Raw genomic sequence first — 22,383 nt, 5'->3', positions numbered from 1 at the left:
CCACTGAGAACTGTGAGAAAGCTACAGCTGACCATAACCTTGTATTGGAGTAGGTTAATTTTAGGTTGTTGTATTTAATATACTTGTAACACACTGAATACAAACACACGCCATACTATTTAAGACGTGGATGACATGTTTCAAACACGTTAAAGTTGCTAAGTATGTCACGGTTTAGGTCAGCATTGAGTCCAGAGTTTAGCTTCTACTTTTAACTTCAAAACTGAAACTGAATACGACATGTCTAACTATGTTTCCAAAAATCCCCCAACTCGTCCTGTCAACACTGCGTTTTTATCGGAAATTAAAAACTAACCAGCTGTCAGGCAACTAAAGTTAAGTGTGAAGCACTAAACAAAGGCAGCAGTAACGCAAATGTTTTCGACAAGTCCTTGTTGTTTTGAGGAAAAACACAACATCCCCCGAACTGTCACAGCAGAGCTTCGAGTACACTGCTTTGACAGAAACGTCTAGGAAAGTCTAACAAAACCTGTCGATATTTGCTTTTAATGTCAGTTTTTTCCCCCCACCCCTTTCCTTTGACGGAGCTCGTAGCTGGAGTTTATTTTAGTGAGTTAACAACAGCAGACGTCGCTAACTGCTAACAGGCTAGCTGGTGTTTAGCTGTAGCGAGAAAGCAAGCGGAACAAATGGCCGTTAGCGGTGAGGCAGAGCTGTCAGCCGGACGTATTCTAAAAGAGTCTGACAGATAAACAAGAAAAGCCTCCTGCTTACCGGGAGTTTGGGGTTTACTTCACCTTTACAACAGTGACAGAAAAACCGATGCGGGGGAACAGCCGCAGCCTCCGCCATCTTCCCCAGAGCAGCACAAACACTGACGTCGGTCCTCCACAAACCGAAGGCAGCCGTCCACCTCCAGCCCAGCATGCACCGCGGCGCCGCTGGCTGGAGTCCCAGCTCACCGAGGAGCGGAAGGAAAAGTGTTCGTGTGTTGACGTCAAGAAGCCGCACGTGAAGTGTTCGATGCGAGTGACGGAGAATAAAAGCAGCATATGTTCAGAAACTTCTCAGCTTAAAAGGTTTGTTTAAAGTGTTAACGAACGGCTGAAATGGTCAGCTGTAAATGTTAGCTTTTCAGTTAGCTTAGCATGCACTGCTCACAGGGTTAACTTGGGGTTAGACAAAACTATTTTCTGTACTCGACAAAGATGCTTCTGCACAATGTGTCATTTACACATGTACTTAGAAATTTATCAACAGTGGTTTAAATATAACTGAGGTCTGCAGTCGCTTAAATCTAAGTGGAAACTTGTTGTTTCTGTTCAGTAATGTGCAGTACAACTTTTAGCCTAGATAAGACCAGTTCTGTTGTCAGATTGTAACTACCAAAAATAATGTGGTTGCTATCGAAATATATCGACATAATCTGAAAAATAAAACAGTAATTGTTTTGCGTTCATTTTGTGTCACATTTTCTTTTTGTGACAAATCAGTTACACTTGGAAACACGAGTGTAGGGAGGTGTGGAGCGACAGTCGGTAATAATAACAGTAATACGTGATATTAGGCGCCTTTCAAAACAACCAAGGTTACTTTACGCTGAAGAATTGAAAAACAATATAAAAATAAGAAAAGATCGATCAAGTCAATAAAACAATATATAAAATCAGTAAGAGCAGAGGTTTAATATGATAGGTGGAAGACAGTCAGAGTGCATATGCCAGTTTTGAGACGAGATTTAAAAATGAAGAGAGTCAGTGTTGTGGATTTCTGGTCGGATGCAAGTCCAGAGGCGAGGAACAGAGCAAATGAAGCCTCTAGACCTCATGGTAGTCAAACAGGAAAAGGGCGATGAGATCGAGAGAAGAAGAAAATCTGGGATTGTGGATGAGTGTGTTGATGTGCAGAATTTCAGAGGGATGTTGCAGAGTGATGTTCTGTAATCAATAGGATATTTAACTGTGAGCCAGTGAAACTCCTGAAGTACAGGCATGTTGTAAGAAAGTGAATTTCTGGATGGACTTGAGAAGGGAGTTAAAGATGTCGATGGATGACGTAACCAGGATGGTGGTACTATTGAGTGTGAGAGATATACAGAGGTAACTAATGTTATAAAGACTGAGTGAGATTACTGCTGTGAGTTTGGAAAGAAAGTATTGCATGTCAAGCAAGATATGTGGACTTCAGCCAGAGGGGAGGGAGAAACTGTGGAGTTGTCATTGTTAATTTAGCTACAACTGTACAAAAAGTCAAGCATGTTATTATCACTATTACATGCCAATGCTGTAAGTATTGTTTGGTCTGTTCATGCTGTTGGCAAACTAATTTAGGTAATATATTTTAAATCAGTTTTACAATGTGAACAAAATTTTTGGACTGTGAGATAGAGCAGGGCGATATGGCCAAAAATATTTATCACGATATATATTTGAAAATTTGCGATAACGATATAACCGACAATATAATTGATGCGAGACAAAATACAACTCCACAACATTACTAGCGCATAAAGACAACCTTCCATTTATTTTCACTTAAACAAGAAGCTGGTTTTTATGTACATTAAAAGCTTTATAAAAATGTAACAGTGCAAATGCAAATTCCTTGCTGAAAGTTTAACCAAAAGGCATTTCCAGTAGAAATGGGCTGACATATCCCGAGCATAACCATGTATAATATCCACTAAAAAGAGGTGCTTTGCAACATTAAACTGCAGTGTGCAGTATGTATTTTTCGGACCATAAGGTGCACGGGATTATAAGGCACATTAAGCGAAACAAAGCAGTCAGATAAATCAAACTTTATTAAACTCATTCTTCTTGCTTCCTCCACTTCTGTACCATTGATTTATTAATGAATGAATTCTGCTCTATTCCCATGTTGCTGCAGTATATTAATGACTAACCTTGTATTGTGGATGGATTATCTCAGTTGTTCTCCTGACTGAAGTTTGGTCCGTTTACAGCATCCTGCCATGCGATTGCATTTGTCTCTAACTATCAGGAACTTTAACGTTAACTTTTATAAGTGGAAAAGTGTTAGTGTTCGTCCTCCAGCTTCACTGTTTATGTTATGCTAACATAGCTGTGTCGCTAGCGATCACGTAGCACATCATTATATACCAGCTAGCCCAACTTCAGTAACCCTACAAACGTCACTGCTGTTTAGTTTCCTGTCTTCATTTATGTTGGACTTGATAGCAGAGCTGTACGTTTGAATTTTTCCAGAAATCTCTGTCAGAACATGCTATATCATGCTTAGGTAACTAGCGAGCTAACTTCCGCTGGCTTCCTGCTAACTTCTAACTCCGTTAAATGTAATAAATTTTGTTTTCATGGATGCCTGGAAGTTAAACTTCATCGTTTCACAATGCTGATCATTTTATTAAAGATGAAAGAATTGAGACCGTTTTTAACTCTCAGTGATGCTGCAGTGTTCGTTTGACCTGAAGAATACAGAGTTTAGGACCCAGATTACTCCCAGATTTAAGAGCATCTTAGTCCGACAAATACGACAATAACGACGGCCGCTTGCATGTTCTGCAAAAAAATGTGCTTTATCGTGTATCTGACGGACAAACACCAAACCAGTTCCACATCACTGAAGTTGCACCATTTTTACAAACCAATTCTGGTTCATCTGTTTCACTCAACAATCGGCCATGTGCGTATGAAAACAAAGGCACTGCGCATGCGCGTTTTACTCATTCTATCGCGATATTTCATTTTCCTATCATTGCCTAACATTATACCGGTATTACCGTGAACGGTATAATATGGCCCAGCGAGAGCAAGCTGGAGTACCCAGAGCGAACCCACAGTGTTTCAAGTCCCCAGCTGTTTCAAATCCCAAGCTGGCCAGTAGATTCAATCCCAGGACCTGCTTGATGTGAGGTGAGGGTGCTAACATTGGCCTAAAATGATTTATTATTAACTATAAATCAGATGTTGTAGTTTTTATGCTGTACTTGCTGCCCATGTTGGTCTTAATGCTGCTGATGAATTTCATACAATTACCAGGAAATGGACCAATTTGTTGATAGGGCTTCAGGCCTTATCATGAGTATTTTAGGTCATACGGTTCCCATTATTAATAACATTATCATTATTAATGAGTAAGATGTTATTGTTTGTTTGAAGTTAGCTGCTTCAGGATTTTGCCTACTGATCTGTACTAGGGATGAGTATGATAAGATTTTGCTGATGGCAGTGACACAGATTTTGCTTATAGATCCAAGTCTTTGTTGATTCCTAATCATTTTTTGTTGTTGTTTGTTGTTTTTGTTGTTAAAAAAGGGTTTTCAGTTTCTGTTGTGCTTCAGAGTCTCTGAGTCTGAAGTTAGTATAGAACAAGTTAAAAAAAAAAAGTGATGCATGTGATTCAAGCGTGTGAGAAGTCCACTGTTAGAGACACATCCTGCATTGCTTATTTTAGCATTCCTTTTTTAATTCTCCCTTTTTGAATTATATTTCTTTGTGTGCTTGTAGATAGAAACCATATATTGTTTGCACCTTCTAGTAAGGGGACACAAATTATTATGGGGTTTTATGTACATCTTCATATATGAACACATAGCAACCAGTGATTTGCACATAGCAACAGCAGTCCACCTCCGTCATAATAAAAATATATTTCACACACTCCATAAAAAGCATTTACTTCTCTGTAGAAATGTGTTAGTCTTTACAGAGATAAGAGTTTGGTTTTTGCAGGGGGCGACTTATTTAACCTTAAATTACAGATCTCTTGTATCCTGATATGATTCTAATTTCAGGTTTATTACATCCAGGTGTTAAGAAAAATGACACTATATTAAAGGAATATAGAGGAATACTGGAATGCTGTTTTTGTACTGATATAAGTAGTTACTTACAGCTATACCAGATTTTAGACCTTTCATCACCTGTGTGTTCCTGTTCTTTTGTTTGTGCAGATGACAGCCCAAGAAGTGCGCCTGTGTGGTCTTTTGCTGCGGGAGCACTTTGGAGAGGTGGTTGAGAAAGTGGGAACACACCTGCTCAAATGTGGAGCACAAAATTTAAGAACCATCATTCATGAAACTGGCCTCTCAGTGGACTTGGTAAGGAGTACTACACCAACTCTGCCTCGGCTTGTTAAGCTTGCTGAGTTTATATTTATTGTATTTATTTATATAACACTGTGTTCCAACAGCTATGGCTTTATGGCCATTTATCTGAAAATTCTGTCGTCTTACATTTTTATTTGTTAGAATTATTATTTTATAAAAAGCTAATTAGATATGATAGATGGCTCCATAGTGTAGGGGTTACACAGTTGTCTAACAAGTGTAGAACAGTACAAAGTAGCATTTAAGGGCATATGGTAATTAAGTTGAATGGAGCTTTGCATAACGAACAGAAGCAAAGATGTAGTTTTCTGAGCATAATACACTGGAAAATAGGCAAAAAAGTGCACATAATTTGGAGTTACCTCATTAAATCCTACTTTTACCTTATTAATTAGAATAGATTTTTTAAAAATGGTTAAGCTGCAGTTCTTCTGCAGAGACCTTCATGCTTTGTGGTGCATACTCTAACTCACTGGATGTGGATTATAGGTATTAGCCTGCCATTGGTCACATATTTTACACTCTTATTAATCTCCAGTCAAGTTTTGTCAATTTTACCTTTCTCAAAAGAAATGTGGATCTAGAAACAACAACATCTAAGCTAGGAAACCAGACAATGAAAATAAGGAAAATGTCTTTTTTTGTTGTTGTTCTCTGCATTAGTGAAACTTGAATCGCATTGAATTCTGTCTTTACCTGACCGTTGTCAGTTATATTAAATATCAGAGGAAGCGATAAACTTTTTCCCTTCTTTCATTTGTTTATTTCCAAATCCAGGTGAAGAAGTCTCTGTGTGTCCTCGTGCAACACGGTGCCTCTACGTTCAGTTCAGGCCGCAAAGGACCCGGGAGCCCCACAGAGTATCACGCCAGCTGTGACCGAATCCTTAGGATTCTTCGCTACCCACGATACATCTACACTGCAAAAACCCTGTATGGTGACACAGGAGAGCTGATCATAGAGGAGTTACTACAGAGAGGCCACACGACGATGAGCAGCACCGTTAAGACGGTGGCAGACCGCCTCACGCAGAACATGGCAGGTCAGTGTTGGCATCAAGCAAAGAACACATACTTCTATCAGTGGATGTTTTGACAGCTGGATTTTGGTCTAGTAGATGGACATGCCATTTGCTACAGCCAGTGTTTAAATATTTATGTGGAAAAAAATGTCAGGATTAGCAATTAAGGTTTCAAATGAATATCTCCCAAAAAACTTGGAGACCTGTGAGGAAACCAGAAGTCCTAATATCTCTTTTGACTTTATTAATGTTGGACTTTTGTTAGAGACTCTAGTACTTGCACTGTCTTTGTAATTTAGCTGTGTGAAAAGGGAATTAAATATGACTTGGTAACACCACTTTTTCTCTGTTGTTGCTGCAGAGGGCCTCACCATGGATTACAGTGAAGTGTCCTCGACTTTTTCCAAACTGGTGGAGACCCATTTTCTTCAGCGCTGCCCTCCATTGCCAAGAGTGGGAAATAAAGACAGTTCTGCTCCAAGTGAGACTCCTGCCACTCCTGGTACTCCGGCTGCTCCCGTTAACACTGCCCCACCCACACCAGAAAGCTTCCCAGAATGCTATAAGGTACCTAGTGTGACACTCATAGGGCGGGGCAAACGCCAGCTCGCCAGTGAAGATGGAGAGGAGCAAAGAAGCGCAAAAAGAGCCAAAATGGATCCACAGGTTAGTTTTTTTAACCTTTTTGGTTACTTTAACAAATTTGCAATGTCCTCCGTCCATTATATCTACCTTCCCACTTATCGTTCATGTGACCTTTTATTTCTCTGTTTGCCTCTCATATGCTCTGCTTCATTCGGCTCAGACACATGGTGACGAGGGGATTTACTGGCAGGTGAATTTTGAACGGTTCCATCTCCACTTTAGAGATCAGACCATCATCAGTGCTGTCGCCAACAAGCTGGACCAGGTGATGGGAAAAAGTATTATCATTTTTAATTTAAGGACACTCATTTACTTTCTTGCGTTATGAAGATTATTTTGTTGATTATTATTGTTCATTTATGTACACAACACCTTTTAAAAATGTGGTTTACAAAGGAAAAATAAAATATGCTACAACATTAGAAATATAACAAATGTCCACAAAAAACACAGTAGAGAGAAATAGTTTATTAATAAAAGGTACATTTTGATCATACATTTAAAGCTGCTGCTGGTTATGCAGGCATTAGTAGTTCAGGCAGGGAGCTCCAGACCTGAGAGTCCTTAGTGTGAAGCTTAGTCATTCATAAGAAAATATGGATGCCACTGTTATGTCATTAATTCAATTAATGAAGAAGTCATTATGAGTAGCGATGATATGAGCCTGCTCTTATTGTGAAAGAGAATCAGAATCAGAAACTTTATTGTCATTGTCACGAGAACAACGAAATGAAGAATGGTCCCCGATCATTGCATCATCCTTAGCAATATCAAAATATAAATAAAACAATAAAATTCAATAAATAAAATAGATAGAATACTTAAAATACTAATAAGATGTAACAGTAAAACATTCACATACATTCCCACACACATGCTTCAGACCGTGCATAGATTAACACAAGAGTGGCGTGATGGACATTTTTTTTGTAGTATTCAGATGTGTTATTGCAGTTGGATAACAGCTGTGTTTGAGTCTATTAGTCCTTGCTCTGATTGCCCTGTACCGTCTGCCTGAGGGCAACAGTTCGAACAGGGAGTGGCCAGGATGTGAGGTGTCTTTTATGATGTTTTGGGCCTTTTTAAAACAGTGGGCATTGTGTAGAACTTCCAGTGTGGGGAGAGGGCAGCCAGTGATCTTTTGGGCGGTGTTAATGATCCCTTGGAGTGCTTTCCTCTGAGCCCCTGTGCAGCTAGTGTACCAAATACATATGCAGTAAGTTAGAACACTCTCAATGGTGGCTCTGTAGAAGGACACCAGCAGTCTCTGTGTGATGTTATTCCTCCTGAGAATTCTCAGGAAGTACAGTCTCTGTTGGGCCTTTTTCAGCAGCTTGGAGGTGTTCACACTCCAGGAAAGGTTCTCCTCTATATTGACTCCCAGGAAGCGGAAGCTTGCCACCCTTTCTACACAGTCCCCATTTATGAATAGTAGTTGGATCTCTGCCTTTTTCCTTCTGAAGTCTATTATGAGTTCTTTGGTTTTTGAAGTGTTGAGGAGGAGGTTATTGGCCTTACACCATGACGTCAGCTGGTCCACCTCGTCTCTGTACGTAGACTCGTCTGTGGTGTCATCTGCAAATTTCACAAAGATGTTGCTGTGGTGGCGAGGAGTGCAGTCGTGTGTGTAGAGAGAGTAGAGCAGTGGACTGAGCACACAGCCCTGGGGTGAGCCAGTGCTGAGACTCAGGGCTGAGGATGTGTGATGGCCAACTCTGACTCTCTGTCTACGGCCCGAGAGGAAGCTATTGATCCACATGCAGGTGCTGTATGGAAGCCCCAGGTCTTGTAGCTTGGCCACCAGTTTGTGTGGAAGGATGGTGTTAAAAGCTGAGCAGTAATCCACGAAGAGCATCCGCACATAGCTACCATGCTCTTCCAAAGAGCATGTTATAGTCACTATAAATGCATATATAGTATAGTATATGTGCGTATACTAGAATGATTTATTATTGTGATTGATTAAGAATTTAATGACTAATTATCTTCTTAATCCTCAATATGCAGACTAGCAGTGAAATAGTGAGGACCATGCTGAGGATGAGTGAGGTTACAACCTCGCCCATGGCCACCTGCACAAAGCCCCTCTCAGCCAATGAGATCTTCAGGTCCCTCCCACCCAGCTACAACATCCTCAGACCCATCTTAGACCAGTACCTCACTCTGCTGGTGGATGACCCGGTATGATCTGCAAACACCATATTATGTTTTCTTTTTTGTTTGTTTGTTTTTTAAATAAACAAAAAACATAATGTCTATATCTTCTTTTCCTCCTCTTTTTTAAGATGGAGTTTGTGGGGAAGGCTGGTGAAAGTGGAGGAGGGATGTTTGTTGTCAGTATCCTTTTTCAGATTTAAAAGGTCCTGAGCATTTTCCTATGAAGCAGCACACTGGTTGATATGATTTAATTCAGGAATCACTGTTGCTTTTCTAAGCTCCTCTCTCAGATCTGCACAGAGCACTGGCCAATCTGGCACGGGCCACACTCGAGTCTGTAGTACAGGAGAGGTAAGCCAGTGTGTATGTTAAATAATATATAGCTGTGAGTGTCCTATTATCACCAGCTTCGTGTTACTGAAGTCACTCTTAATCTGACATCAGGTTTGGCTCCCGGTCGGCTCGCATCTTTCGTCTGTTGCTAAGAAAACGTCACCTGGAGCAGAAGCAGGTGGAGGACTTTGCTATGATTCCAGCCAAAGAGGCTAAAGACATGCTGTACACACTGCTGTCACAGAACCTGGTCCAGCTACAGGTATGCGGATGATGGACTGTTAGTTGTTTCGGTGTACTCAGAGAGAACCCACACATGCAAACTCCACATAACTGGTTGTGCCACTGTTGGCAGCAAGAACTGCAATCAGCCATTTGCAATAATTGCCAATGAGTCTTTCAACATTGGGCCTCCTCACTGTGGAGGCCCAATGTTCTTTACATAAATATTTTAATTCATTCAAATTTGAGGTTTTTCCAGTACGAACAGCCAGTTTAAGGTCATGAAAAAGCATCTCAGTTGGATTTAAGTCTGGACTTTGACTAAACCTTTGCACAAGCTACTGCATAAACTGAGTGAGTCTTGGATAATCAAGATGTTTTCTTGGCAAATGTTAGTCAAGGTTTGTGCTCTTTTTGGTCAGCGGGTGTTTTGTTCTTGGATCTCTCTCAATGGCGCTCACTGTGATTCGCTGGAGTCCCAAAGCCTTAGAAGTGTCTTGTAACCTTTTCCATGATTGAAGTCAATGACTTTGTTTCTCAGCTGTTTCTTTAGATCGTGATGCTTTGCTGTTTGACAACTTTCAGCCTATTTCACTTTGTGAGACAGCTTCTGTTCAAGTGATATGTAATATATAGGTGCTTCTTTAGAACTGCATTTTGTATTTACTCAGTTTATCTCTGTCTAATATTAAAATCTATTTGATGATCTGAAACATGTAAGTGTGACAGGCATGCAATCCCCCCCTTGTTTTTCAGGAAATCCCAAAGACTCCTGACTACGCTCCCTCTCGCACCTTCTATCTTTACACTGTTAATCAACTCCCGACTGCAAGAATGCTGCTCCAGAGCTGCTACAAGGTAAAACAGTAAACTCATTACATGTAGCCTTTAGAGTTCTGAACAGAAGAAGACAGCTAATTGTCTTTCATTCTGGTATTTGCCTCCGGTAACATTATCTCTAAATATTTTCCTTCTGCAGACCGTAGCCAACCTCGTAGAGCGACGCCTCTTTGAGACCAAAGAGAGCAAGTGAGTCTTTTCATTAGTGATATATTTTGATGCATCTCACTGCAAGGCAGATAAAATCTTTTGTCTGGCACGCACGTTGCCACAAAGAAATGGGTTGACGGTTTTTGGTTTACAGGCGCTTGCTGGAGAAATCTCAGCGAATCGAAGCCATCTTGGCATCTCTGCAGGTCAGCGGGGCCGAGCCCGAGCAGCTAACTGAAGTCGAGGAGATGATCACTGCTCCTGAAAAGCAACAGCTGGATACCTTAAGGCTTCACATCAATAAGTAGGAAGACAAAACAGAAATTCTCTTTTCTAAAGGCGACAAGGCTCTTCGGTGGTTTAATCAAGTCCTTTTTTCACTGTCTTTTTCTCCTTTAGGTTAGATTCTGCAGAAAACCAAGTAGATGAAACCATCTTTCTTCTAGAGTCCTACATCAACTCAACCAATGCATCTTCATGACTTATACTTTGGAGTTTTATATTTCATCCATGCAGTTAATTTTTGTGTATGATTTCTGCGTGCGTGTCAAGTATGACTGTTTTATAGTTTATAGCTCGGATGTTTCTGTTTGGACTGAAATAAAATCAGATTTTTTTGCTTTTCCTTTTTGTTATTACATTTACATCAGCAGTGAATAAATGAAGAACAAGAATTTGTCTTTAACTGTTTTAATTAAAGAACAAACAAAAACTGAAGAATCAAGTGACTGAAATATAAAACCATAAAAATGTCTGCAAGTTAAATAGAAGGACTGTGGTTTAATACACTTTGCATTTCTTTAAAATTAGAAAAAGATTATTTACATAAGTGCCCCTGACCCTTGAAACAGTGGGTAGCGCATTTCTGTTGAACCCCCTCCCCGATACTCTTTGGTCCTGAAGGCCCATCTCGGGACTATCTTTGTGTCTGCCAGGAGGGCTCTACTCATCTGACAGTCTTCATTGCAGATGAGTGTGTTCTTGGCAGTAGAAGTTTTGCTCAGTCCTCATGGTTTTCATCCTCTTCTCTCTGTTTGCGTGTGAAGAATCCAAGCTGGTAAAAAAACAAACAGAAAACAAGAAATTGAGACAGATTTACTACTTTCTGATATTTTCTTGAAGGAATCTGATGTGAAATTTCAGCTCCAAATACCTTCCACAGTATGAAAATAATGAGGGCCAGCAGCAGCAAACCCCCTATGATGCTACCAATCAGAATCCAGAGCGAGATGGGAATAGCTCGGCCTTTCAGCACTTCCAGCACAGTCTAAGGAAAAGAGATGAAGGGAGAGATTAGAGGAAATAAATTTTATGCATATTGTGCTGCTCAGGATTCTCTTGGGTCTTACCTCCCTCCAGACTGTTCCTGCGCTCAAAGTAATGAGGTTAGTCTCCTGAGCTGTGAGTCGATATACGCCTATTATCTTCACTGACTTATATTTGGCCTAGAGGAAGAGGCACACAGATTATGACCAATGTTTGTGCCACAGGAGCACAATTTAAAAATCTGCGTATGTTTTGTTACTCACATTTCTGAAAAAATCATCATGAACTCTGCGGCTGACCCGAATGATGGCATCCTTTCCTCTCGGAAGCTGCTTGACTTGGCACACGACCTCTGTGCACCATGACCTGCTGCAGTTCTACACACGAAAACATGTAAACATGAGCCATATTAACATCTTTGCTTTTGCAGTGTTCACCAGCAGCTCTGTGGCAATTTAGGCCCTTACCAACATGTCATCCTGCATCATGTCTTCAGGATGAAGGGGGCGCACATCTCCCTGTCTGGCCTTCAGCTGTGCTGCATCACTGAGCACGCTGCAGTTCACTGTGACCTACGGGGTAATTTACATATGTCAGGTACGATTTTAAAGCATGATAAGAATACACAGAAGCAGTACTCACGTTTATTGAGAAGACATCGGTGACAGTCATGAAGACTCTGTCACCTGCAGCCACAGAGGGCAGATGCAGACGCAGCTCCAGATTACTCACAGAGTAACAGCCGAGATTCTGCAGCTATAAACACAAACAAAGCTAAAAAGTTTGCCTTGTCTTATTTTTCTTACTGTGATTATAATTATATGTTTTTATTGGGACCTATATAGAGGATATACATTTACCCTGAGATGTGTGTAGAATTCTGGTCCAATTGCTTCCGACATTGTCCGAGTAGGATGGACCTCATAGCGGTTCAAATTAGATTCACTGCAAAAACAGGGAAAAGATCAGCACATAAATGCAGAGATAAACCAGTTCATGAGTTGAGCTTAACTAGATCGATGCTGTACAAACACACCTGCTAACAAAAAGGTCTGGTTCATACTGAACAAAAGTCTGGAGCTGAACACTGTTGTCCCCCAAAGTGTCTTGTCTCTCCACACTGTCACTGTAAGACAAGAGAAGGGTTACGAAAGCGTCTCATTGTCTCCTAAATACTCCAGCATCTCAAAACGTGGATGCAAACAGATGAAGACAGAATTATTAGCCCCCCTATTAAATTTTCTTTTTTTAAGTGTTTCCCAAGTGCTGTTAAACAGAGTAAGGATTTTCTTTTTACACGGTTTTTACAAACATCTTACTTTTATTTTGAATGCTTACAATATTTTACTTTGCACACATAGATAAAATTATTTCACAAAAACCCAAAAATACCAGTTTTTTGCTGTAAAACAAGCTGGAGTCAGTCTCGCATGCATCTCCTGAACAATCCCAGCACATTCTTCTTTGCCCAATCTCTCAACATTTGATGTCCTCTGGCATGGACCTTGGTCTTTAGTTCACCCCACAGATTTACAGTGGGATCCAAGCAATAGCTTTGAGCAGCCCAGTCAGTAAAGTTCACGTTGGTCTTCTGGAGCCAGTGATTCACCAGCAGCGTATGTTTTGGGTCGCTGTAGTGTTGGAAGACCAAGTGACGGCCCAAACCCAGTTTAGCTGCTGACTGCGTGAAGCTTGTTTAAAAACTTCACATATCCTTCTTTCTTCATAATGCTTTCCACTTTGATGAGGTTCTCAGTTTCAGGCACACTGAAGCATCCCAACAGCATAATACACCCACCACCTGTTTCACTGTGGGGACGATGTTTGTTGGGTTGTACGCTTCGTCCTTCTTTCTCCAAACACAAGCAGCATCTCTGTGGCCAAATAACTCTAGTTTTCATCTTAACTGACCACAGGACGTACTTCCAGTACACATAAAATTCCAGCTTATTCCAGTTTATTCTATATTACTCCAGTTTATCCCAGTATGAAATATTTCTGCAGGTTGTTCTTAGCATACTTTAGTCTGGCTTGAAGATGTCTCTTATGTAGAAGTGGCGTTTTTTGTGCTTTCTTGCAGTCCATTCCTGCCCAGGGTGGCGTTGACTGTCTTCTTTGAGATTACATATCTTGACTTGGCTAAGTCATTCAATAGTCTCTTGGCAGTTGTTCTGGTTTTTTTTTTTTTACACATCTCTCACTAGTTTTCTTTCCAGAGTATTTGAAATCTTTCACTTCCTACCTCTGCCAGTCTTTTCTGTTCTGTACTGTTTGGCTCTATTTGAATTTTGTGATGATACTTCTCACTTGTGAGCAGCAATAATTCTTTTTCTCAAGTCTAAACTGAGGTATTTTGTTTGTTGCATGCTGTTTTCTCAAGTGACAGCTCAAACCTTTGCTGTAGGTTTTATATTGTGTGCAAATTGAAAGATAACCTTTAATTTTACAAGTTTTGACCATTACAAAGTTAAAGCACATCACTGAACAGCACTGATTGGTGCTATGGCTCAATTAAAAAAAAAAAAACAGTCAGTTTTTCTAATATTTTTTTCAAATATTGTCCTCATCTGTAAATACTCCAGCATCTCAACACGTGTGCATGCATGCTACTTTGCAGACAGCTACCTGGATGCATGGAGCTTCATTTTCACTTGATTGTGCAAAGATGTACAGCTGAATTCAAACTCCAACAGGAAGTTAACCTGCAAACAAAAAAGAGAGCAGCAACTTGCTGAAGTGCCACATCTAACCTGGAGGAAGAGAAATATGTGTGGGCTGAGTTGAGTGATTGATGGAGCTATTTCCTCAGCACGAACGTACCTTTGACTGGGAGCGAAATACTGGATAACTGACATTGCATGAGTGGCTGTTGGCGCTAAGAGCTGTGCACTCGATCTTGAAGTGGGCAACCTCCTACGATGAAAGAAAAGACACGAAGAAAGAGAGGATCTGTGCATGTAGATAGATGTTTATGGTTACATGGTCCCTCATGTAATAGCAGTACATGTGCTGTATTTACCCTGATGCTAAGGCTGGAGAAGTGGAGGTTGCGTGAGTAGTGCAGCGTCAGGCTGGTGTTGTAGGCGTTTTCCAGTCTGTTCTGAAGCTGCACCTCCACTGCCAGACGCCTACGAGGGCTGCGAATCACATAAGGCTTTTGTCTGTGGAGGAAACACAATGAAAACTCACTGAGACCAAAAAAAGGGAAGAGAGGGAATACCAGAATATCTCAGTTCTGTACCTTGTCCCAGAGATGTCCATGTGTGCCTGTAGCACCAGGTCAGTTGTACACACATCATCCTCACCACAGTCCTTAAAAAATGGGATCTGGACAGGTATGGGAGGCAGGAGCAGCATGTTGAACGAATGTGGACAACAACAAGGATATATAGCGCTAATTTTTGTGCCACTCACAGATTTGTTGATAGTAGTCGGCCACCCTTCATCCAGCACGGGACCACTTTCTGTGTTGTTGATCTTAAACCACAGTGAGAAGCTGATAGGACGAATGTAATCTGCTGTGTCCTACATTGAAGACAGAAAAAATGTAAAAAAAACAAAGAAATGTGACTTTCCCATCCTGCTGTGTATGAATGAAAGATGGAAGGTGTGTACCGACACTCACATAGACATGGAAGGGAAGTCTGTAGCATAGAGTTTTCCCTGTCTGGGCTCGTACAGCCAGCTGGGTCTGTCGGTGGGAGCTGTCATCAAACAGCGCCCGTGCTGATAACTTCCTGTCATCTAACATGGCCCGCACCCACAGATCTGAAGAGAAATCATGCAACTGAGGCAAAAACTCCATCGATAGGCTACTTAATGTAGGGTTTATAAAATATATACATATATGTATAAAATATATATAAATATATAAATGTGTCAACCAAAACTGTTGCTGCGTGGTCTTGGGGAGCGGGACACGGCTGTAAAGCAGGCGGTGGCATTGAGACAGGCGGATTCTCTGCCTCCTCTCTGGCAGGTCTTCTGAATGACATTAATGGAGTGCGGCTGGAAGGACAGACTCACATTGATCTGGACGATGCTGCGAGAGCTAGAGACAGAAGGGACGGTCTCAAAAAGCAGTATTTATCCATTTATGTGCACAGTTATAATAGCCAGTAGAAATTTTTGTTATGATTCTAAATGTGGGAACTTGTTGTTTATAGATGATACACAAGTTATGTTTTATATGGCTCCATTATCTAACACTGCTTGCACTGCTTTCTGCCTGTTACACTTTCCATCCTACCCACCTGAGCAGTACAGCACTTCCCTGGGCTCCCACTGCCAAGTCTATTAGGTCATCTCCATCCAAATCCAATTGAGCATTCAAACTTCGGCCAAAATACTGCAGGGAGGGGGAAACTGATGATGCAGCTATCCGCTGTGATAAGGAGAGAGACAGGAATTAGTCTAAGTTCTGAGATGCACCAGTAAAACTTGCAGTTGTAAAAAGGGGGATACCTGTTTATAGTTGTGGATGACATAAATACCGTCTCCGTGATAAACATAGATGGCCCCCCGGTGTTCATCCTCCAGTGGGGCCCCCACCAGCAGATCCGTGAAGCCATCATGGTTCAGATCTGGAGTGGGTGCCAGTGCATAACCAAACCTGGCATCCTGGGACTTATTGTTTGACTTCAGCGTTCCATTGGATACAAAAATGTCCTCCTGTGAGACACGAAGAGGAGGAAACAAAGAAAGATGAGTGGATGGTAACAGGAGACCCTGTAGGAGTAAAACAGGGATATCATTCATTGTTGTATATGACAGGAATGTTTTCATAATAACTGATATGAAGGTGATCGATCCATGCTGCTGCTGTCTTACTCCATTGAGAGTGTAGATGTAGACTCGTCCAGCCTCCTTGTTTCCTGACCCAAGGTACATTGGAGCAGCAACCAGAAGGACATCAGTGATGCCATCCTGGTCGATGTCTAGCCCACACACTTCACTGCCGAAATACGAGCCAATCTAAACACAGATACATGTTATTTCATCTTACCGCCAGCAGGGGGAGCGCTTGCTTTAACCCAGAGAAATCAGACTCCTACTGTTTGCTGCTGAAATATTAAAAGCAAAAACAAACTGAAGGGAGACTCAAACAAGGGCTTTACCTGCTCTCCATTAAGCGCCTGCACAATGTTGACATCGCCTTCATCGCTGAGTTCAAACAGAATGACTTTGCCTTTGTGTTTGAATCGAGGAGCTCCAGCTACATACACCCTCTTCCAGTCACCAATTATCACAGAGGTCACCGTGTAACCTGGAAACGCGTATGAACACACCTCATTCAGCACTGAAAACCTAATCTAAGGCTCTTTAAGAGTTACATTAATGCTGTATCTTATATTAAACGGAAAGACCAGGAATGTTTACTTTGTTTGAAAAAAGTTGTTATTTGATATTTTATAAACCAATATTTGCCATTCTTTTTAGGAGAGTGGGGACGACTCACACTCTCCAGTATGGTTTAATATGGTCATCTGCGTTTTTATTTTTTCTATTTTTTATTCAATACCACACACAGTAAGTGCAAAAAACAAAGCATTCAGTGTCATGTTTGGTGGTATGATGTGTGGTTACCTAAATAAGCAGCATGATTTTTGAGCTCCAGAGGAAACTCGCTTTCAAAGGCCTCTCTGGATGGCACGATTCGCCCATTGGTCCCTTCTTTCAACACACCCCCATCCCAGTCATAGGCCCCCACCATGCCAAACAAAATGCCATCCTGAAGAATGGAGCAGGGAATGAATGATGTGCAGAGATAAAACTCAACTAATTGCTGGCTCACAAAGAATTAAATAAAGTTGGACTTACATCTAGAGTGTGCGTGGAGAAGCCGATCTGAGACATCTCCATGTGGAACGAGCTCTCGTTGTAACCCAGCGTACCTAAAGGAGGAAAACAAGTCATTCCGTGCTCCTTTGCCCATCTCCTCCCTTCCCTTTCCTCTCTCTTTCTGATTGTTGGCATCCTCACTCACACTGAAGACAGACACTGGAGGTGGCAGACATTTCCTTTTTTCCTGTCTCTTCCTCTCAGATTTCCCTGAACATTGAAGGGTGGCATCGCTTTTCATCGTCCTTCCTATCATCTTCCCACAAATACTATGACAGCTGAACATGCCCTTTTTCAGTTTTCACTGCTTTGTTCTCCCATGTACATCCTCCCCACACATTTCTTTCCTTATGTAATTTTCTTTGCCAATTAGACAGATAGAAAGCTATCATTTCTTTAATTTCACCACATTTATTCTTCAACACAGTCTGAACTCTCATAGGCAAGTTTTCTGTAAGCAGTCTTCGGGAATAGTTCTCCAGGCTTCTTGAAGGACATTCGGAGCTCTTCTTTGGATGTTTCTGCCTTTTGTTCTGTTCTCTGGCACATTGATCCCACAGTGCTTCACTAATGTTGGAGTTCAGGGCCTCCATTGTATTTTATAGGGGGTCATTGTCACCTGGTCTGCTTTGTACACATAGATGACAATTTGGATGAAAAACTTTCTGATTTCCGACGAGGCTTCAGTGGATCAGGTGGATCTCTCCTGTCCTGTGTCTGGACTTTCAGAAACTGTTCCCTTGCACTGCTTCTTTTGCTCTACACATGTCCAGTTTCCTAAAAACGTTTAAGAACACACTGCACATTATGCTGAGTTTTTTTCTGTATATTCAAAGAAATGGGGAAACATTTGTATGTATTTGTCTGTTGTGTGTAGACACAACACTGGTTCATCCATTCAGTCAGGTACCCTTTTTATGCTTCAGTGTTAACTGGCTTCACAAACAAAACAACTTTCCTCAGGTGCATGGGCAGAACTGAAAATTAGTAAAAAGAGCAGCCAATGTCCAAACAAAAACTTTGAGAGACCTTTGAAAACCCTGAAGAACTATTGCTCAAGACCACTTTAAAAATGTACAAGAAAATGTAAAAGAAAGTCTGAGTGGCCACTCAAGACTTTTTCACAGCACTGTGCAACCATTCAGTCTTTCTTGCTTGTGAGCAACAGCTAGCACATTTTATGCAGCACAACACAGCAGGTAAACTGCTGAAAAACCATGTGGATTGAAAGTCACCTTCCAGAGTGAAGATGCGATCTCCCAGTGCATCAACAATGTCGTTGAGCGCAGCTTCGTCCGTAACATTGAAAAAATATTTGTCATCAGGGTCGCTGGCGATGAACTTGATCTCCTTAATGAAAGTTTCAGGGTCTTGCTGTCTCCGGATGTAATGACCCAGGACCTGAAGAAAGTCAAAAAGGTAAACGACCACATGGGAAATGAATGAGCACATAACACAAGCTCAACAAAGTATTGATGAAAGACCACAGATGAAATTCTGATGTATACAAGCAGGTATCAGAGCAATTGCTCATCCATGTTTCTGCTGTGACTATCAGTAAAATCGACTGAGTTTGGAGATGTGCCAGTTTCTGTGTCATTTACCAATAATTAAGTGATACCAAAGTCAACAAATCGAGTGGAAAGCATAAGATGGAAGAAAAAGGCAGCCACCAGAGATTTGTAAATGAGGAGCACAGGCCTAGCTGCGAGGTGAAGAGATGACTGATCCAGAGAATATACTGCAGCGGCAAAGGCTTATGGCTTAACGCCTGAAGTACAAATGAGAAAATTCCATAAGAGAAACCAAACCCAAAATCTCCCCCTGTGACTTTAGCTGCCAAGCAAACTAAGGAAATCCTCTGTTTTCAAAGGGCAGGGGTGCAATGTGTAACATAAGGCGAGCCTGCGTATAAATATGTACATTATGAACTTGTAGAAGTTGAGAAATTCCACGCAGACTGCCAAATACTGCGAGCTCTCGCACGGGCATAAAAGGGCAACAGGGAAAGAAGAACTGTAAAGTAAATGTAACTCTTCTGATTGGTTTCTTTCCACTTTACAAGCTTCCAAACATACGGTGCTGCCTAAATGCTTTAGCCTCTGGGCTGCACTGATGTATAAAACACAGTTTTCAGTGACCGGGCGCTTTTTTTGCTCTTGTTTTGAGAGCTCCGACCCCCTTGGCGAGCCATTTTCACTGCGCACACACACGGGCTGCAGCACAGAGAGCAACATGAAAACATGGCTGCTGTTATAAGCAATAATTACCCCTCATCACTTTGACTTTTTTGGGCAAACATTCAAACCACCAAACCCACCCCATTCACTGTCGTTTGCTTCACCCATTTTTTTGTTTGTTTCTTTCAATATTTAAGTCTGTGCCTGTGTATAAAATGTCTGCTCTAGCAGCACCTTAAATATCTGTCACTACCTGTTTGATTCCCTCCATGAAACTGTGGTTCACAAAGTATTTTGTTTCTGCAGCATATTTTATTACTTTCTCCAGGTGATCTCTGGAGCCAAAGAGTTTCTGGTATCATAGACACAATAAAATTTCATCTGTACTTCTCAAACCTTTTGTACTTTTTTAAGAGACATTTTTCTCTATGATTCACACACTTTCCTTAAGTGTGGTAAATGGTCTATATTAAAACTGTTATCCAGAGAAACAGTGGCTGTAATAGCTGCTACTGGATTTTCAGAGTGGCGTTAGTTTGCCCACTAGTTTGGCTGATTAATTATTTTCATTCAAAACTATTGAATGAAAATAATTCATCATTTGCTTTGTGGATGATGAATCCAAACAACTTTCAAGATTCATCAGTATCACCAGAATCAGTTGTGCTTTGAATTTAGTCCTAACTGGGAACTGCTGGTGTCCTAACAGACCAAACCATGGGTTCTTATGCTGAGTAACGAATCTCCTTCATGGGCCAAAGAGCCAATGCAGGCTGAGTGTGGATAAGAGGAAAAACATGGATCAAAAAATGTTGAACAAAAAGTATTTTGTTGTAAAATAAATAAGTAAAAAATGTATTTGGTGATTCTGTACAGAGCTTTGAATCTTTGTGGAAGATCCAGCTTCTTATCATGTTAAGAAAATAATAATTATCTCAAAGTAACAGATTTCTGTGATTATAGCTCAAACTATTATAAAGAATATTTAACATTTTCCTTTAACAATCACAGAAACGCTACAGACTTATCTGCATGATCTGATACCACTAAAAGCTGCTAGAAGAACATTTCTATCTTGGCCCACCACTGCTTAATGAACAGACTGAAATTAGTTCCTTAGATGTTTTCCTGTAGCGAAACATTAAAGGAAGCAGATTCAGGGAGACATGGGAGAATATTCACTGATGATGGCTTGATTAAACTGCGGGATTTATTGTTCCAGAGGTAGGGCTTACTCGTTGTTTCAACAGAACAAGTTATTGTAACTGACTCGTACTGTAAATAAGCTTCTCCAGTCAGTGATCAGTTTATCTGATCTTCTCTAATCTACATCTGTTTCCAAAGTGGCCCTTTGCCACTCTTCCTGCATGCTTGGCTCATGTTCTCCTCTTCTGCGGTTCCAGCGGAGCCTTTAGGTTCGTTTGCTTCTCTTGTGGGTAGGGAGGGGTCTGCAACCAGTCCTGCCAACTAGAGTCTGTCTGGCTCTCAAAAACAAACCACGCCACCACTCGGTGTTTTTCTGTGTGTTGAGGGGGTCGGGTGGGGCTGGAAAGGAAGAGTTTTTGTTCCCAGTTGGCTATTTTAGTAGACCCAAGTGGGTCATTTTGTAATTTGGAGTTATTTTGGGGTGGGGTGGTGTTGATATTGTCTGGTTCATTCGGGGTGTATATATTTGCTATACCACTTTCACACAATGTGTGAGGAATGTCAGGGATGCGCTACACATCCTGCATATGGCGTCGATTAGTTGTCTTTTTATTAGTATTGTAGAAAGAATTTCTGAATCAACAATTTGAGCACCACAAAACGCACAAATTGTCAAATAAACCCCCAAAGATTATCGTTCTGCTGAGCTTGGACAACATGCACTCACAGCGATGGCGTATCGGGTGATGTTTCTTTCTTCGCACTTCTCCAGAGCACCTTCTAGTTCATCGCCATCGTGGGACTCTCCATCTGTGACTACGATCATCACCTTGGTGGCACCCTCCCTCGCTCCACGCTCAGGACTGAAAGCCTCTGTGCTACAAAGAACGAGAGAGAGACATATAAAGCTTAAAAAATATATACGTCAGTTGGTCCTACAGATCTTGTGAAACAGAATCAGATCTTAGACGTGGAGAACGAAAGAAAAACGGAGTCAAAGTGTAGCTAGGAAATGGATGAAAGGGAGGCTACCAGTGAGTATCAAGTAATTTAAATAAACATCCTCTGTAAGATAACACACGACATTAATCCTTTCTCTGAGAAAAAGAAAAAGCTAGTAAAACACTGAGTTTGAGTTGCTTTCATCGAGTGCGATATAAGTGGCCCAAGTCACAGCTGGACCTTTCCACAACTTTATTAGTCCAACTTGACACACATGCATCAGCTGCCAGTTGACTCCAACCAGTCACTGCGTGCAGTGTGGATGTGTCACTGCACACAAGAACCACATTTGTGCATTCCAGTCCAGCTGTGCTATGACACACAGACGAAAACTTGACAAACACACAAACAGACCCGAGCTGCACCCCATTTGTCTGGAGGAAACCTGTTCTCAGTGGGAGCTGATTCAAGCACTGAATAGGGTTGGTAAGCCTCAGACTAACACACACACACACACACACACACACACACACACACACACACACACACACACACACACACACACACACACACACACACACACACACACA

At 41.3% G+C, this 22,383-nt stretch overlaps 3 protein-coding genes across 3 annotated transcripts in view; 1 reads left to right on the top strand and 2 right to left on the bottom strand.

Moving 5' to 3' along the window:
* The window catches only part of rnf115a (ring finger protein 115a), a 6,537-nt gene extending 5,507 nt beyond the window's left edge, over positions 1–1,030 (bottom strand). Inside the window, exon 1 of the mRNA XM_005732073.2 lies at positions 736–1,030. Coding sequence (XP_005732130.1) covers positions 736–888 — 153 coding nt within the window. The 5' untranslated portion in view covers positions 889–1,030. The remainder of the gene's footprint in view (positions 1–735) is intronic.
* polr3c (polymerase (RNA) III (DNA directed) polypeptide C) lies at positions 976–11,085 on the top strand. The gene is made up of 13 exons (XM_005732074.1): positions 976–1,040; positions 4,895–5,041; positions 5,828–6,092; positions 6,433–6,737; positions 6,877–6,981; positions 8,724–8,897; positions 9,002–9,053; positions 9,164–9,224; positions 9,318–9,468; positions 10,185–10,286; positions 10,408–10,457; positions 10,573–10,722; positions 10,818–11,085. The coding sequence occupies exons 2-13, from the start codon at positions 4,895–4,897 to the stop codon at positions 10,897–10,899; spliced, it is 1,644 nt and encodes a 547-aa protein (XP_005732131.1). The 5' UTR covers positions 976–1,040; the 3' UTR covers positions 10,900–11,085.
* Positions 11,086–11,152: 67 nt separating this feature from the next.
* Positions 11,153–22,383, bottom strand: part of itga10 (integrin, alpha 10) — a 30,366-nt gene continuing 19,135 nt past the window's right edge. Inside the window, exons 8-30 of the mRNA XM_005732072.1 lie at positions 21,579–21,729; positions 18,761–18,926; positions 17,505–17,578; positions 17,271–17,415; positions 16,802–16,950; positions 16,515–16,658; positions 16,149–16,355; positions 15,938–16,068; positions 15,569–15,735; positions 15,310–15,452; positions 15,099–15,209; positions 14,926–15,011; positions 14,704–14,845; positions 14,505–14,597; positions 14,310–14,386; positions 12,721–12,810; positions 12,545–12,629; positions 12,327–12,440; positions 12,152–12,256; positions 11,948–12,061; positions 11,768–11,863; positions 11,572–11,685; positions 11,153–11,472 (exon numbers count right to left, since the gene is read on the bottom strand). Coding sequence (XP_005732129.1) covers positions 11,419–11,472; positions 11,572–11,685; positions 11,768–11,863; positions 11,948–12,061; positions 12,152–12,256; positions 12,327–12,440; positions 12,545–12,629; positions 12,721–12,810; positions 14,310–14,386; positions 14,505–14,597; positions 14,704–14,845; positions 14,926–15,011; positions 15,099–15,209; positions 15,310–15,452; positions 15,569–15,735; positions 15,938–16,068; positions 16,149–16,355; positions 16,515–16,658; positions 16,802–16,950; positions 17,271–17,415; positions 17,505–17,578; positions 18,761–18,926; positions 21,579–21,729 — 2,758 coding nt within the window. The 3' untranslated portion in view covers positions 11,153–11,418. The remainder of the gene's footprint in view (positions 11,473–11,571; positions 11,686–11,767; positions 11,864–11,947; positions 12,062–12,151; positions 12,257–12,326; positions 12,441–12,544; positions 12,630–12,720; positions 12,811–14,309; positions 14,387–14,504; positions 14,598–14,703; positions 14,846–14,925; positions 15,012–15,098; positions 15,210–15,309; positions 15,453–15,568; positions 15,736–15,937; positions 16,069–16,148; positions 16,356–16,514; positions 16,659–16,801; positions 16,951–17,270; positions 17,416–17,504; positions 17,579–18,760; positions 18,927–21,578; positions 21,730–22,383) is intronic.

This window comes from Pundamilia nyererei, unplaced genomic scaffold (genome assembly GCF_000239375.1).
Source record: "Pundamilia nyererei isolate P.nyererei 1_Seehausen unplaced genomic scaffold, PunNye1.0 scaffold00045, whole genome shotgun sequence".
Lineage (NCBI taxonomy): Eukaryota > Metazoa > Chordata > Actinopteri > Cichliformes > Cichlidae > Pundamilia > Pundamilia nyererei.
This window is presented reverse-complemented; position numbering and strand designations above follow the sequence as displayed.